Source organism: Diabrotica virgifera, chromosome 5 (genome assembly GCF_917563875.1).
Source record: "Diabrotica virgifera virgifera chromosome 5, PGI_DIABVI_V3a".
Lineage (NCBI taxonomy): Eukaryota > Metazoa > Arthropoda > Insecta > Coleoptera > Chrysomelidae > Diabrotica > Diabrotica virgifera.
In genome coordinates, this window is record NC_065447.1 from 42,311,314 (window position 1) to 42,329,904 (window position 18,591).

The window sequence follows — 18,591 nt, forward strand, 5'->3', positions numbered from 1 at the left end:
TTCTTATACGGCAACTCCATGCAAAAATGTCAACGCCAAAATTGACATGCAACGGTTTTATAAGACAATACACAACACATACGGTTCGCACTCAATAAAGGGAGAACATACAAAGACATAAATAAAGAAGGATAATAAAGGACAACAAATAATATTTTTCATTGACTTATATATTCCTGTTCAAGAGCCGATACCACTAAAACTAAAATAAGAAAACTGTAATTCTTGTATTTATTTATTTCATTATTTTATACCAATTTACATTGCACTCACTGGCATAAATGTTCAACAATTACTAACATAATAATATAGTTAAAAATAAATAAAGATATTTTTTGTTTAATAAAGTAATCTAACACTTCTTATTCTTTTTAATATATGTAGTATTTAGAATAGCTCGAGACAGAGACAGTTTCGCCATGTTAATCGCCAACGTAAAGGGGACTTGATAGGGCACGTTAAGAAGAAGATGTAGTCCATATTAACTCGTTATGTTTAATCTTGTAAGTTCATTCTACGAATGCTGAGCTCCTACTTCTACCTATCGGTCTTTATCTATTTGGTGTCTGACTCTGACTCATACTCCGCTTGCCTATCTTCTGATATTCTTTCAACATATTTTCGTTTTCAAAATCGCTTTCATTCTTTTACCATGTTCTTTACTCCTAATTTTCGCTGGGCTTCTTATTTTATTTTTAATAGTTAGTCCTCTGATAGTTCCAATGTTTCCATTTCGGTCATTCTCATTAATCTTTCTATGGTTGATGTTCTGTCTCTGAATTCTATGGTGCTTATATATGGTGTTTAAGACATAATATATTCCATGGAGTATAGATCTTTTTAGCATATTTTATAGATTCTAATCTAGCTCTGTTTGTTTATTGTTTTTTTTTACGATATGTCTAAAGTATCTTAAGCATAATTTAAAACTGCAATTTATTTTATACCTATAAAATGATGTTTAACTTATAATAAATATTTCAACTTAACTTATTTAGATTTTATTTTTTATATACCTAATATAGTTAAAAATTACGTTGAGCATTTACGTTTTCTTGTTTCTAAAGCATTTCTTGTTTCTGAAGCATTTGAAATATAAACGGTGTCTCCTAAGGAAAGCACACCAGTCCTAATGACTTCAACATAAATTCCCATCGCAGTTGCTTTCACCGGTCCTTTGCTCATCCTATACCTGCAACATTAAAGTTGTTTAGAGTGTAACAAACAATGCTTAAATACGCATAAGACATTAATATTATTAAAAAAGTTCGAATACTTGGATTCACTCATCCAATAATTATTGATGAGTATATAGTATATTTTAAAATATTTTAGAAAACCTTAATCTTAAGCTTATTACAAAGATATTTGTATTTGGATGGTGTGGTTAAGTTTTTGGTCCAGGTAGAAATTAAAAATTTTAATCTATTGTACTTTTAATTATTATACCTGCTATTCAGCACAGTCACTTCTACTCAAAAGTGAACGATACTACTCAAATACAAATGACTTGGTATATACAGGATTAAGATACGATTTTTCTAAAACATTTTGAAAGGTACTATATGTACCTACCCACCAGTAGGATTTTCAGAACAACAAAAATAATAATTATTGATATAAAGGATTTAAGTAACCGAAACTTTTCATGTATAAAAGATTTACATAAAAATTAAAAAACCGGTTACACTTCGTTTGAAAATTATTGATAGCAGAGTTTGTATAACGCAACTGCTAATCCTAAACGTATAGTTATAAACCAGTGACAAAGCATTTCAAAACTATTTGACATTTTCCTGTCTTAAACGTGTTTCGTAATTTTAATAAACTATAATGTGAGTACCTAGAGGTAAAATGTTTTACTCACATTATTACCTGCAGGTACTCACATTATTAGTACCCTGCAGTACCCAGAGTTCAGTAAAATATTATGATTAACAATCATAAGTCTCTTAGAACGGATTGAAATTTCCAATAGACATACAGTTTTTCATTGTCAATTATTCAGGTAAGATTTACATTTCACTCATTCCAGTGAGCAAAAGTAATATTAAGTGAACTCGGGCAAAAAAATAACACAAACCTCTAATTTTACTCATTTAACAATACATTGGAAGCCTGCAGTATTAAATGCACATGACGTTCTTCAAATAAACACCCTAACAATACAGTTTGGAGCATATTTTGTGAGTTAAACCATGACCACAGTTGTAGACGCAACAATCGTTGTTGGACGATATTGTATAACAAAGGTAATTTGATGGTAAGTGCAACTATTTTATTTTCAAAATAAGATACCCACTTTGTACAAATTTTAAGCAGACATTAACACGAGACAAATTGTGGACAATTTTTTCTGGAATTGTGGTACAATTTAATTTTAACCGCGGTTTTAACCGCGTAGTTATTCATTCAGAATTCTGCCAGTTGCCTGAACTTAAGATGGTGGGTTTTTTAACACTACCATGATCAAACATTTTAATGTGTTTTTTGTGAAAGTAACATTTACAATTTCTTTAAATTTAAAATTCAACCTCAAACCAAGTTGCAAAAAAGAGATAAGGAATTTTTTCAACAAAAAAATTAGACTACTCTCTTTATAGTGGTATTTAAATATTTGACCATATCTCTGAAGATGGCTTTATAGGTCGAAAGTTCTCAACTAGGTATTATTAAATTTACACACTTCAAAAATACTTTTCTTTTCCCATTCCTTCAGTTGTACCAAGTGTGTACACCATAATAATATATCAGTATTTACAATTATTGTTAACGCAGAAGTTTATGAAAATTTAAACGATCATCTTGACATCAGGGAGGGTGAAATGAAGATATATAAAAAAGCCAAACATAATATAACAAAAAAGCCATGGAGAATAGTATCATTTATTGTCTTTAAAATGGTTTTTAACATGTAATAAAGATTTTATTTTAATTTTTATGATTTTATTTATTTAATTAATATTATAGTTACAAATTACATTAAACATTTATGTTTTCTTGTTTCTAAATTATTTGAAATATAAACAGTGTCCCCTAAAGAAATGTTACCGGTTTTAGCGACTTCAAGATAAATTCCCATAACAGATGCTCTCACCGGTCCTGTGCTCATCCTATACCTAGAACATGGAATTTGTTTATGAGTTTATGTTATAAAAAACGATGCTTAAATAAGTATATTATGAAATTGCAATTATTATATATTTCGAACATTAAGTACCCATAAAGGCGCCATTGGCAGATATCATTAACGACCTTCAATGTTTTTTAAATGATCTGACTTAATGAACTTCCCCTCTGGCTACGTCTCCGGCTACTCCTTTTGAAATATTCGTCCTCAGTCAATGCCGAAAATCCAGCCTATAAATTACTAAGTAATGACATTCTAAACTCAGATTGTCCTATTAAACTTCAATCTGATCCGCAGTATCTCTCACCATATCTGGATAATATCGATCTTTCAGCCACAACTCCAAACTTAATATCACCTAAAGTCCCCTGCAATATATTAATAGCAGATTTAAATCTCTCGTTAACTAATTATGATAAACACAAAACAAATCCGCAATTTCTAAGGCAAACCGTCAAATAACTAATGGCTAACAACACAGATGTTTTTAAGAGCCTTATAGCTGTTTGATGCGTTGTAACTTCAAATACAGTGTTAATCTCATCTTTTCTTACAAACTTCCGCTCTTCTGTTGCATACATACTGCTGAATTATTCTCTATTCTCCAAGCTGAAAAGTCTCTGTCACCAGGATAAAAAAGTAGCGTCTCAAACATGTACCGACTCTTTATAGTGTCTGTATATTCTGTCAAAGGTACATATGATACATTCTTTGGTTCAAGCTATTCAAAACTCTTTCGATAGTTTAAAATCTCACTGGGAGTATCCATAACCATGATCTGGATTCCGTCTCATATAGGAATCCCTGGTAACGAACTCGCCGATATCTTTGCAATACAAACCGCTTCTTCTAATATTAACACTGAAAACAAACAGATTTACAGTAGTTTTTTTTAATATCATCCGAATGTCTTGGCAAGATCACTTATCACATTTTACAAATTTGCAGGATTCTTACTTACAGGCACTACCTATTGACAAATTCATGGCTTAAACGTATGATGGTGTGAGTGTAACATCAGGAAATCCTAACTGTCTACAGTGTATGGTTTAGGAACATGATCTAAATCCAAGAATAATTTTTTTAGTGTTTTCTGCAACATTTCCACATTGCGATATTTCTTTAAATATCTTCTTCTTCTTAGCCTTTTATCGTCTATGCTTGAGCAACATATTTCCAATTTGTTCTGGCTATTCTTTTAATATCATCAACCCACCTCATCTGTGGTCTTCCCCATGGTCGTTTATTTTCGTAAGGTCCCAATGTTGTATTGTTGCGTTCCAACGTTGGTCTTTTTGTCTAGCAGTGTGGCCTGCGAAGCTCCATTTCAGTTTGGCCACTTTTGTTGTTATGTCTTCGACATTTGTTTTTGATCTTGGATCTTTAAATATCAGTTACCATGATATCAGGTCACTTAATTTAGTCACTTTTCGGTGTGGATCAAAGCAATGTACCACCTAATCAAAGTCCCCACTTATTAACCTACTGCCCATCCATATGGAGTTTTAAATAATAAATTTAGCAAATAATGTATGATAATAAATAATGTATGTAAATAATGTATGATGAAGCTCATACAAAATGAACTAACAAGCATTCATTTTTTAAGCTAGAATTGTCCGCCTCATTGCCAATAGTTTTTATTATATACCTTAATAAATATGTTGTTCTCTTCGGATGAAATAGCAGCATCATCATCATCATCACTACATTCGTTCTTTCGCATTATCATATCGAGTTTCCAGAATACTTCTTCGTGTGCTAGATGTAATTGCTTATATATTTTTGACAATTGTCACACATCAATTTTTGATATCGAATCATTTAGTGGCTACTTGACAATTAGCTTTGATTTTCAATGTAGTATTGTTTTTTTAAAATAGGTAATATTGTTTATTTCTTTTTCTAAAGAAAAGTGACAGCACACAATGTAACAACTATAGAGGATTAAAATTGTTAAATAGCCGCTACAAAATATTGACATCATTAATCAGACTTAAACCCTCAAACTACATTGATAGTAAAATAGGAAACTACCAGCATGGATTTCGAGAGGGACAGTCAACAACAGACGCAAGACACATTCAGCGAGACAGACATAACAGACATAATCACACATTCAATTGAGAAAGAAGTGTTACGAACATGATATAGACTTACACATTATTTTCATAGATTGCAAGCTAGCATTTGACAGCCTAATAAGACCCGACCTAATAGAAGACATGACAAACCTAGATATTCCAATGAAACTTATAAAGCTTACTAAAATAAGAATGGTAGAACCGATGGCAGTAATAATAGTCTAGTAAAATAAAATTACACTACGTGTAAATCAAAATGTAAATTCGTACAGGTTGAAACAAATTTTATATCAAAGTTTAGGTGGGTACAAAAGATATTTTCAAGAAAGTATCCAAATCATACAAGGGGATCATTGTTTAAATAATTAAAAAGGGGTCATTTTTGCAAAAAAAATTACTTTTTTAACTGCTGAGGTCATTCAATTACCAATGAAGGTCTATGGGATTTTTTCTGCAAAGCTGAAGGGTAAGTCTTTCACATAAGTCTTACTAAATTAAATTTGACTCCCTATTTATTTAAATAATTGTATATAAATCTTTAAAAACAAATTTGCAAAGAATTATTTTTAGCGTTTTAAATAAGCATTATAAAATATCTTATTTTACAGACTAAGTTGCACTATGTTATCAGTATTAAGCAAAAAAAAATTGGTCCAAAAATATTTAATATTTTTTGAGATATTGAATTTGTTTCTTAAATGTTACTCTATTTTCTATTGCAAAAACGCGGTTGTTGCCAAAGAAGTATTCACCTGTATTAAGTCTTATTATTTTTATTTTAATGTATATATTTGCCAAATGTATTAATAAATTAAAATTTCAATTAAACTTCCCCCTAAAATGGCATTTGAAAATTATTCAAATTTGTTTATAATTTGTTTTTTTAATAACGTCGCGGGGAGTAAATATTTTGAAATGCCGTTTCAATAATTGGGTTCCTGGGGATTTTTCACTAATTAACAAATTTTTTTTGTCTATTTTTCCTCTTCTTTTTTTTTCTTTGAGTTATATTATTACGGACCCTTTTAGGGTTAAGTTTCATTAAGAATGTCGAATCTCTAAGTTGTAGATTCTAGACATAAAAATTTTAAGATTGGTTTAAAATCACTTTAATAAAATGTGGCTACTTACTGAGTTACAGGGTGTTCTATTTAAAAATTTTAAAATTATTTTTACCAATTACTTTCAAACTATTTGACGTATCCTTATCATACTTGGCACAAAGTGTATGTACTATACAGTCTACTAAATTGTGATAAATAAAAGTTTCTAGCTACTACGAGAGGCGTACGACAGGGGATAGTTATTGGTTGACCCTTCCCAAATTCTACGCCACTGAGGGAATTACTATTTTAGTGAAATTTTTCGATTCTGCAATACTTTATATGTAAATAATATACTCTTTACTGGTAACGATTAAGTCATTAGTTTTCGAGATATTGGACGTTAAAAATGAAACGGCATAGTTATTTTGATTCATCCATTCATTCATTTTAAACTTCCAATATCTCTCAAACTGATGGCTTTATCAATACCAATAAAGTTATTTACACACAAAGTCTTGGAGAATCGAAAAATTTCGCTAAAATAATAATTCACTCAGTGGCGTAGAATTTGGGAAGGGTCAATCATTCACTATCCCCTGTCGTACACCTCTGGCACTAGCTAGAAACGTTTATTAATCACAATTTAGTAGGGTGTATAATAGCCACACTTTCTGCCAAGTATGATAAGGATACGTCCAATAGTTTTAAAGTACTTGGTAACAATAGTTTTTAAACTTTTAAATAAAACACCCTGTAACTCAGTAAGTAGCCACATTTTATTTAAGAGATTTTAGTTAAATCTTAATATTTTTCTGTCTAGAATCTACAACTTAGAGATTCGATGTTCTTAATAAAATTTAACCCTAAAAGGGCCCGTAGTAATGTAACTCCAAGAAAAAAAGAAGAAGAAAAAACGACAAAAAAATGTTGTTAATTAGTAAAATATTCCCAGGAACCCAATTATCGAAACGATATTTCGAAATACTTAATCCCCGCAACGTTATTAAAAAAAAATTATAAACAAATTTGAATAATTTTCAAATACCATTTTAGGGGGGGGGAGGTTTAATTGAAATTTGAACTAATCAATACATTTGTCGAAAATATACATAAAAATAAAAGTAGTGATATCTTAAACAGGTGAATATTTCTTTGGCAATAACCGCGTTTTTGCAATTTAAAATATAGTATCAATTAATAAACAAATTCAATATCTCAAAAAATATTATATATTTTTGTACCAATTTTTTTTGCTTAATACTGATAACATAGCGCAACTTAGTCTGTAAAATAAGATATTTTACAGTGCTTATTTAAAAGGCTAAAAATAATTTTTTCCAAATTTGTTTTTAAAGTTTTATATACAATTATTTAAATAAATAGGTGGTCAAATTTGATTTAGTAAGTCTTATGTGAAAGATTTACCCTTCAACTTTGCAGAAAAAAATCCCATAGACCTTCACTAATAAGTGAATTAGTTATTGAATAATAGTGATAATAATAATAGTGAATTAACCTCAGCAGTTAAAAAAGTATATTTTTTGCAAAAATGACCCCTTTTTAATTTTTTAAACAATGATCCCCTTGTATGATTTGGATACTTTCTTGAAAATATCTTTTGCACCCACCTAAAATTTGATATAAAATTTGTTTTAACCTGTACGAATTTAGATTTTGACTTTTTTTTATTTTATTAGGCTATAATACCAAATGACGGCATGACCAAAAATATAGAAATAGCAAATGGAGTAGAACAGAGTGACTTTCTAATAACGTCACTATTTAATACCAAAGAGCTACCAAAATAAAAGGTACAATTACAACCTCGACGTCGCTTGTGGCGTACTCTGACGACATAGCATTGATTAGCAGAAACATAAAAAGTTTAAAGGAAGAATTTACGAAGTTGTGCAAGGAAGCATTAAAGAGGGGTTCTCTTGGACGCTTCCTTCCTCTGAAAAATCTGGCATTAATTAACTTCATATTCATTTTGGTGGTTAGCATGTTAGCATATTGTCAGCACTGATGATGATCTGTAATCAGATCGAAAATTACTTCTGCTTTTGTGATGCAGCCCTTTTAGGAAATTTTACTAAATATACCTTTTATAAAGGATTTTATTTATTTTTTGTAATATATGGTATACAGCCAGCTACAGGAAAACTTTTTCCTTGTGGATTTGGCATTAATTAATTCAATAGGGCAAAAATTGCAATGATTATTTCATTCATAGGAGATTCTGACCAATAGAAAGCTACAGAAATTTGAATTAAATCGATCATTTTTGATAATTGCCCGTTGTTAACTATATTACGTCAGATGCCCTTCGTTGCTACGAAAAAATACATTCAGTGACATTAATGACAATTAATGTTTTAAAAATTATAAAAGTGATGACTTTCAATCGTCAAATATTTATAAAAACTTTGTGTTTAATTGTACTAATTTGTACTTACATAAATAAATTACAATAAAATTTTGGTTTTGAACAGTTTTATTCATGAAATAATCGCAACAAATTGCACTCGAACTCTAAAATTAATATAGAATTTTAGAGCTCTTGTGCAATTACTACTGATAATGTGGTAATCGCAACACCGAAACTCCACGTTCTTTTACTACTTTATGTTTAAATTTTGATGAATATAATTTCTTTTTCAGTAAGTCTTTAAGTGACGTCATAAGCGGATGCTAGCAGGGATTGGTATGTGACAATTACGGCGTGAGACGGCTTTTGAACAGGTAATGAAAGCTATACAGGGTGTCCCGGAAAATAGTGCGTTCCTTAAAGGTATAGGTAGAAGGCACCATGTAGAACAAAAAACTCTTATAACATTTTTTTCTAAATGCAACCGTTTGACCAAAAAATTAAAATGTATTTTGGTATGTAAATTTAAATCTGACAACTATGTGCGGTACGCAGACAGTCCCATGTAAATAGATAGAAGATAGATAGTAAACAGATAGTTTTAAAGAATCCTGTTTAGTGTCAATGCCGAAAATGTTTTCGAATAGTGAGTGTATTACCTATGAATGGTGTTTGTGAAAGGTTACTTGAAACATCTATTCGGTATAATAATTATTTTCAAGTAAGTACAACTTAGTTATTTCAGTTCACAAGTAAACAAATTACTGAGACATTATCTGGTGTATTTAAGTTCCACTGTAAAACTATTAAAACTATGTAATTCAGTTAAAGCCCTCAGCAATACTCAGCATTCGACCCATTTAAACCTTACTAAATACATAATACTAGTTCAGTTAAAAGATGTGTTTTTATGTTAAAAGATGTGGTAATTCGTTTAAAATTATGCAATAGGTATCTCAATACATTTCAAAAGAAAATAATTTTAGTAAACAAATCGTAAATACATAAGTATTACCTACTATTAGGTTGGATTATTTTAAATACTGTTAATCACAATCACAAACGAGATTTTATTATCTGTTATTATTCCGTAGTGCGTACGATGTTGCCAGTTTATTAAAATTTCCAAACATTAAAATACAGGTATATGGAAAACAATATTAACTTTTTTTGGAAACGGTTAACTTTAGAAAAAAATGGTATAGGACTTTTTTGTTCCAAATTGTGTATTCTCTCCATACCTTAAAGGAAGGCACTATTTTCAGGGACACCCTGTATATAGGTTATAGGTAGATAATATTTTAATGATTCTTATAGTTGGGCGAAGAAATAATTTTGTTGGAAATTTTCACAACAATTTCTTTAATTTTGTTGCTGCAAAAATCTAAAAGTGGTTGCTTTCTTAAACATAAAATGATCATGTACAAGAGCGTTTAACACTACAGTCATCAAAGGCACTGTTAAATACATTTTAGTTTGGCAGAAGTAAAATCGGAGGTTTGTGTTATTTTTGTACAAATGTACTTTCCTAGACCTATACATATTTGATTTTTGTTTTTTTTTGGTTTTACATTTTTTGTATGGTCTACTGAACTCAATATTGGATCTTCTCTCCTGGCGACTATTATAAGATTTTATTTCATCCTTTGTTTTGATTTCTCACGCTAAACCTCTGATCACTTAAGAATGTTTAAATAAAAAAATAAAAGTTGATTACAAATCACGTTACTGTAATATTAGTGTAATGTATGTAATACATTTATAATACGTCTGCATGACAGGACTCTTCAAAATTTAAAATGCGAAACAAGCGCATTATAGTTATTAAGGTAACAAGGGTATTATAAGGATAATAACGCTTGAGGTATATATGTTGACCGAAAGCGTTATTATTATAATACCCGTGGTGCCTTCAATGTTTAATGTCCGACTAAATTATTCTTTATACGCTGTGAGCTCGTACGTAGAGGGGATATTTACAAATTCGCGAACGCCAGTAGTGACAAGTTTGTAAACGTTTACCGGAAATTTGACATAAATGTCAAAGTGATTAATTTAAAATTAAAATTAAAAACATTAATTATAAACAATATTAGTTGGTCAAAGCTGTGGTATATATTTTTACCTTAAATATACTTACGTTTTAAATACTGAATTTAAGTTTTTTTAATGTTCCGTAATATCTAATTATAAATAATCTATTATAATCTTAGCGCCATCTACACGATTATTATCAAAGTATCCGAAGTAAGAAATTGATATTTTATCAATAGAACGCCAAAATGATTAGAAAAATCTTAAAAAAATCGATTACAATTTAATTACTTTTTTGCGTTGTAAATATTAAGCGATAACAATTAAATAATAAATTTAAAAATTACCAGTAAAAGTTGAATTAGTAACCGCTAGGAGCGATACCAGCGAAGCTCAGAGCGTATATGCAAAAAATTTTAATGCATTTTAAATTAATTAGTTTTCAAATAAGTACATTTACCAGAAATAGTAGTAACGTAATTGTGGTAACCATAGTTTTACTTAGAGTTTTATTTGTCAACTTGACAATATTTAACTCGTTATTTAAATTTAATAGGCCTTAGGGCGGTATTTTTCAATAACACGCCCTTGGCCATTATATCGTACTTAATAGACTTCGAAATAATGTCATTATTTGTCAAATAATAGACCAGTCGAACATTAAATTAAAAAATAACCTTACGCAATAGAACCATTAGTTGACATCAGCGGTGTGAGTTTTTCTGACTTTGTTCAAGTAGATGAAGATGTTGCTGTCTCAGGTTCACTAACCGATGGCGAAATTTTATCTGCGTAAGATAGTGGAGTCAATGAAGGTTTTCACCTCCGATTTCGTTGAACCTCCATCGATTTTCATGAAAATTGGTAAGTTTGTAAAGGATACCTCAAGAAACAAAGGTGACATGGTGCCAACTTGCGCTTTTACCCTGGGGGGGGATGCCACCCTTTCTCGGGGGTGGAAATTATTTTATTAAAAATAATACCATTAATCGATAATTAAACATTTTAATAAAGTACTTAAAGGTAACTATCAAAAAGCTATATAAGAACTCGATAGCATCAAAATTAAGCAAGTTATGATGGAAATAAGAGGACCCTTTCAGATTTTTTAGGGAAGAATGAAAAATGAAACATACTATTTCCACAAAAATTAAAATTTATAGTAACCCATTTAAAACTTTATTTATTTTAATATGAGTAATAACTTCAACAATTTAGACCGGTTTAGAATGCATATTTTTGAAAAAAAATACGATTAAAAAAAATTAGAATTTTTCAAATTTTCGTGAATTTCATTTTCTTTTGATAATAACTCCAAAAATACTCGATATACTTAAAAAATGGTAGAGAATAAAATTTTAGTTTGAACTTTATTTAAGCTTTTTCTTTTTTTAATATTTTTTTGCGACAAAAAATATCCGAGATAGAAACATTTAAAACCTAAATTTTACTGCGAGAACCATGTAACCGGGGCACTTTCACCTTGTATTTAAAAAAAAAATAAAGGATTTAGAAAATTATGTTTAATACAGTGTTATAGAACTTTTTTGTAATGGTTTTTGGATAAATCTCATATTTCAAAATTTAACGGAGTTATTTTAAAAAAACCAATAATATTTTCTTTGAAAAAATTTTATAGCGGAGATTTTGTATGTATACAGGTTGTGGGAAGTCCAATTAGTCGTTTGTTGTAGGAGATACGAAAAAAGTTTATTTAGGTGAGATTGGGGCATAGATAATATCAGAATTTAAATACATTTCCAAATATACAGGGCCACCCATATTGACAGGGTGAAACAAAATTATCTTTTGTTTAATGAAACACCCTGTATATTTTTACATTTTTGGATTCTCCTCTATGTTTTATTTCTTAAAATATCAGGTTTTGTGATGTTATACGAAGTAGTTTAAAAGATAATTACGTTTGTATTTTCAAATTTCATAGCAATATTCACCCCCTGTATAATTGTAGTGATTTGACATCAGAAAATCAATTTATGTGCAAGTGATTTTTAATATAATCTATTATTGTTAAAAATTATTAATCTAGCAAAACGTTTAATTTTAGCTAATACAGGGTTGGTCGAAACTGAATGAGTGTTTTCTCAAAGTTTGAGAGTATGAGTTTTCTCAAACGGAGCAGCCTGTAATACCTGTAATGAGCATTGTAATGAAATGCTATTGTATGGCACTTTATTATTTCCCACCCTGCCAGTGAGAACTGAATTTATTTTTGAAATCCCTAACTTTATGTCTTTAATTATTTTAAATATTGCAAACGATTAAAAAACAATCAAATTAAATTGAAATGAATAACCAATGTATATCTTCCACATTTACTTCATATTTAAGGTAGCTTGTACCATAACATTGCACAGATTATTATCCCTGTATAGCAACGATATACCATGAATGTGAATTCATACTTGAGAAATGTCCTATATCCAGTCTCACAAAAAAAAGGCATTCCTCAAACATAATACATATGCAGACAAAATCAGCCAAAGTGATTTGCGATATCTAATTAAAGGCCCTACCAAGTTGGTTTTGTTGAATATAGCATGGAAGCACGACGATACTTTAGTGATAAGCGTATTTTTCGTAGTAGCTATAGTATGTTGTTTTATATTATGTATTACCTATGTTAAATTAGTTTTAGTATGTTTCGTTTATCTAAAAAAATGTAAAACAAACAAAAATTCTGTTTTTCTTGTAGTTGTTTTTTCGTATAGATATTGTTTTATATTGTAGTAAATTGAATTTAGTTTTAGTATGTTCGGTTTGTTTGTAGAATTATATTTAATTAGATTTGCTTTAATTACTAAAATAAATAAATTTTCAATTATATTTTATGTATTTGTGGAAAAGGAAACCTAGCATTAGCGGCCACATTTCTATAACGGCCAATTGTTTTCTATTTTTAGTGGCCGTTATTGTCAGGTTTTACTGTACCAATAATATTTTATTAAATTATGAAATATTATTTAAATAAAAAATTTATAAACTTGATAAAAGAAAGTTTGCTTAGAATTTACTCCTCTATCTAATTATGGGGTTATTTTTAATAAAATAGTGTTCACCCATGAGAAGGGGTAACATCCACCCCCAGGATAAAAGCGCAAGTTGGTACCACATCATTTTTTTTTCTTGAGGTATCCTCTAACTACTTACCAATTTTCATGAAAATTGATGGAGGTTCAACGAAATCAGGGGTGAAAACCTTCAGTGACTGCCTTTTTGGAAATATAAAAGATTAATTTTTTTCGTGATTGTCGATTTGCTAATTTTCTGATTTTTGGTTGCTATAAGATTTAAAAAATTAATAAAAATTATAAATCATGCACATAAATGTAAAAAAATATTTATTTTACTTAATTAAACGAGATTGCTTGGGCCAGAATGCTGAAATCTGCATTTATATCATTAAAAAAAAGGTGGATTTCACCCCTAAAATGCAGAAAGCGCAACTTGGTGCCATATCACTTTTGTTTTTTGAAGTATCCTCTAACTAATCAACAATTTTCATGAAAATCGATGAAGGTTCAAAGAAATCGTGGGTGAAAACATTCAGTGACTACACTTTCAGAAATATAGAAGAATAAGGTTTTCGTGATTTTCGACTTGTTAATTTTCGGATTTTTGGTTGCTATAAGGTTTTAAAAATTAAAAAAAATGTAATTCATGCACATAAATATAAAAAAATATTTATTTTTCTTAATTAAACGAGATTACTTGCGCCATAATGCGGAAATCTGCATTTTTTACAATTTAAAAAGTAGGGGTGTACTACACCCCTAAAATGCAAAATCGCAAGTTGATGCTATATATCTTTTATTGCTTGAGGTGTCCTCTAACTACTTACCGATTTTCATGAAAATCGATGAAGGTTCAACAAAATAGGAAGTGAAAACTTACAATGACTGCACTTTCAGAAATCTAAAAAATAATTTTTAAAAAAGGGGTGTATTTCACCCCTAAAATGCAAAAAGCGCAAGTTGGCACTATGTCACCTTTATTTCTTGAGGTATCCTTTAACCACTCACCAATTTTTATGAAAATCGATGGAGGTTCAACGAAATCTGAGGTAATAACTCATATCCACCTTCATTGACTCCACTAAGATACGAATGAAAAAAGTAACGATGAAGATGAGTACGATACATAACAACCTTTGGCAGAGGTGTTAGTTAAGGAAGCAAGATCCTCATTCGGTACCTTACAAACATTCTGTCTACAAAACGAAAGTGATGAAAAAGCATTTAAGGTACTTTTTTTCTCTTAAAGAAATTATTGAGAACTCCGAGCAGCAGCAATGTGCTTTGAAGCAAACCAGTATAATACAGTTCTTTCGAAAGATTGATTAGTTCACATTATGAATAAATACATATATGTACACGAATGTATCTCTAAACGTTTGTCATCGTTATAGAATAGCAGTTAATAAATAATAATTGATCAACACTTAATAATTCGAAGATTTATTTTCTCTCACAAATTTCGAGCCGTGTGATATTTCAAACACTCAATAATTCCTAATATGTTAAGAGTCCCTCGAGTTTCGAATTAACGAGAGTCGACTGTACTAAGAATTTTTTTACCTTTCCATAGTTTTTAATGGCTCCCTATCTCTTCTTCTAATACCAGTCTCCATATCAATACAGGTCATAATACACCTAGTACATTCTAAAACGCTTTTTAATATAACTTCTCCTATTCGAATGTACTCCCAATTATCCTCCGCGAATGCTTCCAAGAACTGGTCTTCTACAACTAGGTTCGGCCTGAAAGAATCTTCATTTATTTCTGGGATGCCTGTTCTTTTAGTGATATCTTGAACAGACGATGCACTTATAAGATGTAAAGCGCAAAGATCTGCATTTAAACCCTAAAAATAAAAAATGGTAAATAAATATTCCACATTGCAGAAGATCGAGAGTTGGCGATCACCTTCCTTCGCAATGATGATCGCTAAAGGCGAAATTACACGTAGTCCGTTCTTTAACGGTAAAATATTGCAAAATCTCTAAATTTTAAAGAACCGCTTGGATTGACATGAAATTTGGCATACACATAGCTAACAAGTCAAAGAAAAAAAGTGATATTGTGCCGTTATGTGCTTTTGCCCTGGGGGTGGTTTTCACCCCCTGTTGGGGGTGAAAAAATATTCGTCCAAAGAAAGTCAGGAAATGGATAAACTGGCTAATTTTAAGTAACTTTTGTTCTATAGTGTTTTTTCACCAAGTCAATTCTTTTCGAGTTATTTGGCAGTGAATATGTTCATTTTTTCAACAAAATAAGCACGCTTTTAGACAGTTTTTCGCAAATAACTCAAATAGTAAGTATTTTGTCGAAAAAAAAATTCTTAGCAAAAATATAGCCTGTAAAAATTTTTAAAAAATGGTGTATATATCACGTCTCTCCACCTAGTAGAAACAGAGTTATAGCTAATGAAAAATAGGTTCATATTCGTCAAATTCCAAATGGAATACTTTACCGTGAAATAAAAAAAATGAAGCACATTTCGGGGAAAACTCATTACAACTTATTTAAAGTGTTTAAAAAAAGCTTCATTTTTGTTTTATAAAAAAAATTTCTAGCATCAAAATTAAACAAGTTACGCTCAAAATAAAGTTAGTCCCTTTTGGTTTTGGTAAAAAAATCGAGAAAATCACCCCCTAATTAGTATCTTAAATGAACTTAATCGTTACGACTTCACAAGTTTCTTGACTCGTGTATATATTGTTTATATGATCTGTAAGTTTCATCGGTTCAAAGCCGTTATTATTGAAAGGGCTGTAGTTAAAATGGGTTGAACGAGTCACTGATCACGAATGTATGCAAATTTAGAAACACCAAATCTTAATCAATTTTTGTCTAACAGAAAAGCAAAAACATACGTGATATTCAGAAAAGCAAATCTGACTTTTTTTTGTTTTTTGAGATTTTTGGTACCTCTAACAATTTTTAAGTTATTTTGAAAAAAGGCATATTTTTCAAAATTTAAGTTTTTAAAAATTTTATTTTGAAACCAAATTTTTTTCAAAAATAAGCACTTTGAATCGATGTAACTTACAGATCATATAAACACAACATAAGTAAAATAATTTGTGGAGCGGTAACGATTAATTTCATTTAAGTTGCTAATTAGGGGGTGGTCTTCCCGATTTTTTTTTTGCAAAAACAAAAGGGACCAACTTTATTTTGAGCGTAACTTGCTTAAATTTAATGCTACAAACTTTTTGTAAAAACAGAAATAAATCTTTGTTTAAACACTTTAAAAAAGTTATAATGGGTTTTCCCCAAAAAGTGCTTATTTTTTTGGATACTTCACGTCGAAATATTACATTTGAAATTTGGTGAATATGAATCTATTTTTCTTTGGCTATAACTCTGGTTCTACGAGATCCAGAGACCTAACACGTACACCATTTTTTTTTTACTTTTTTATAAGCTATATTTTTGCTATTTTTTAGACAAAATACTTACTTTTTCAGTTATTTTCGAAAAACCGTCTAAAAATGTGGTTATTTTGTTGAAAAATGAACATATTCACTCGCAAGTAACTCGAAAAGTGTTGACTTGGCGAAAAGCTCTATAGAACAAAAGTTACTTAAAATTAGTCAGTTTACCCATTTCCGGACTTATTTTGGACATATATTTTTTCACCCCCAAAAGGTGGTGAAAGTCACCCCCAGGACAAAAGCAGACATCGGCACAATATCACTTTTTTTCTTTGACATGCAAGCTATACGTATGCCAAATTTCATGTCAAAAATTTAGAGCAAAAACCGTGAAAGAATGGACTAACGGTTCAAATACGCCTTTCAATTTGGATGAAGCAACCAAGTTGATCCATGTAAACATAAAAGTGAATCATTCAATGTCATTGAATATTCTTCTTCTTCAGGTGCCATCTCCGCTACGAAGGTTGGCAATCATAATAGCTATTTTAATTTTTGAGGTAGTAGCTCTAAATAGTTGTTTTGAGCTGCATCCAAACCATTCTCTCAGGTTCTTCAGCCATGAAATTCGTCTTCTTCCGATGCTTCTTCTGCCATCTATCTTTCCTTGCATTATGAGTCGCAGGATGCCATACTTCTCGCCCCCATCACATGTCCGAGATACTGTAGCTTTCTTTATTTAATTGTAAGTTTAACTTCCTTCTCTTTACCTATTCTTCTCAGTACTTCATTGTTCGTAACTCTATCTACCCAGGAAACCCTCATAATTCTTCTATAGGTCCACATTTCAAAGGCGTTAAGTCATCTCATTGTCTCTACATTTAACGTCCATGATTCCACTCCATAGTATAGTACACTGTATACGTAACATTTTGTTAGGCGTACTTTAAGAGCTAATGTTAAATCTTTGCTACATAGGACCTTTTTCATTTTCATAAAATTAGAACGTGCTTTTGCAATTGTGACTTTGATTTCTGTCAGTGAATGTTATCTTTCAAATCTCATTGATTAAATTGAACATGCTGAATATTTTAACTGCTGGCGTTTAATCTTCATCGCGGTTGAACCAGAAATTAACGTCTAAAATACAAGAATTGAACATTGAACGATTCACTTTTACAGTCAGTCGTGCGCGCCACTTTCGGGAAAGAGCCGTATTTGAACGAACAGTATAATTTGAAATTGTCAAAAACCGAGATTGTCGTGGAAATGCTATTAAATCGCTAATTGAAGATTTGAACATTAGTGATATAACCGAAGAAGACATAGAATTGGAAATTAAACGTATGCGTATTCCTTATACTTGCGAGTTAACAAAGATAAAACAATCCACCAAAAGCGGCTCCTAGGCGTGTTTTCTTAATAACCATGCTTGCATCCACCAACGACGGCATTTACTTAGCTTCTTTTTAGATAATTCTTTTATGGAACTCCTAAACGCATGACTTAAGGCTGTATGACACTATGC

General features: G+C 30.3%; 1 protein-coding gene across 4 annotated transcripts in view; it reads right to left on the reverse strand.

The window, feature by feature from the left end:
- Positions 1 to 221: 221 nt before the first annotated feature.
- LOC126885715 (mitochondrial amidoxime reducing component 2-like) overlaps positions 222 to 18,591 on the reverse strand; it is a 68,523-nt gene continuing 50,153 nt past the window's right edge. For 3 of the 4 annotated variants that reach the window (XM_050652444.1, XM_050652443.1, XM_050652441.1), the window contains 2 exons: positions 15,261 to 15,547; positions 222 to 1,192 (listed from right to left, as the gene is read on the reverse strand). In XM_050652444.1, coding sequence (XP_050508401.1) covers positions 1,033 to 1,192; positions 15,261 to 15,547 — 447 coding nt within the window. In that variant the 3' untranslated portion in view covers positions 222 to 1,032. Of the gene's footprint in view, positions 1,193 to 2,934; positions 3,120 to 15,260; positions 15,548 to 18,591 lie in introns of those variants that run through there. The other variant, XM_050652442.1, reaches the window with a different exon arrangement.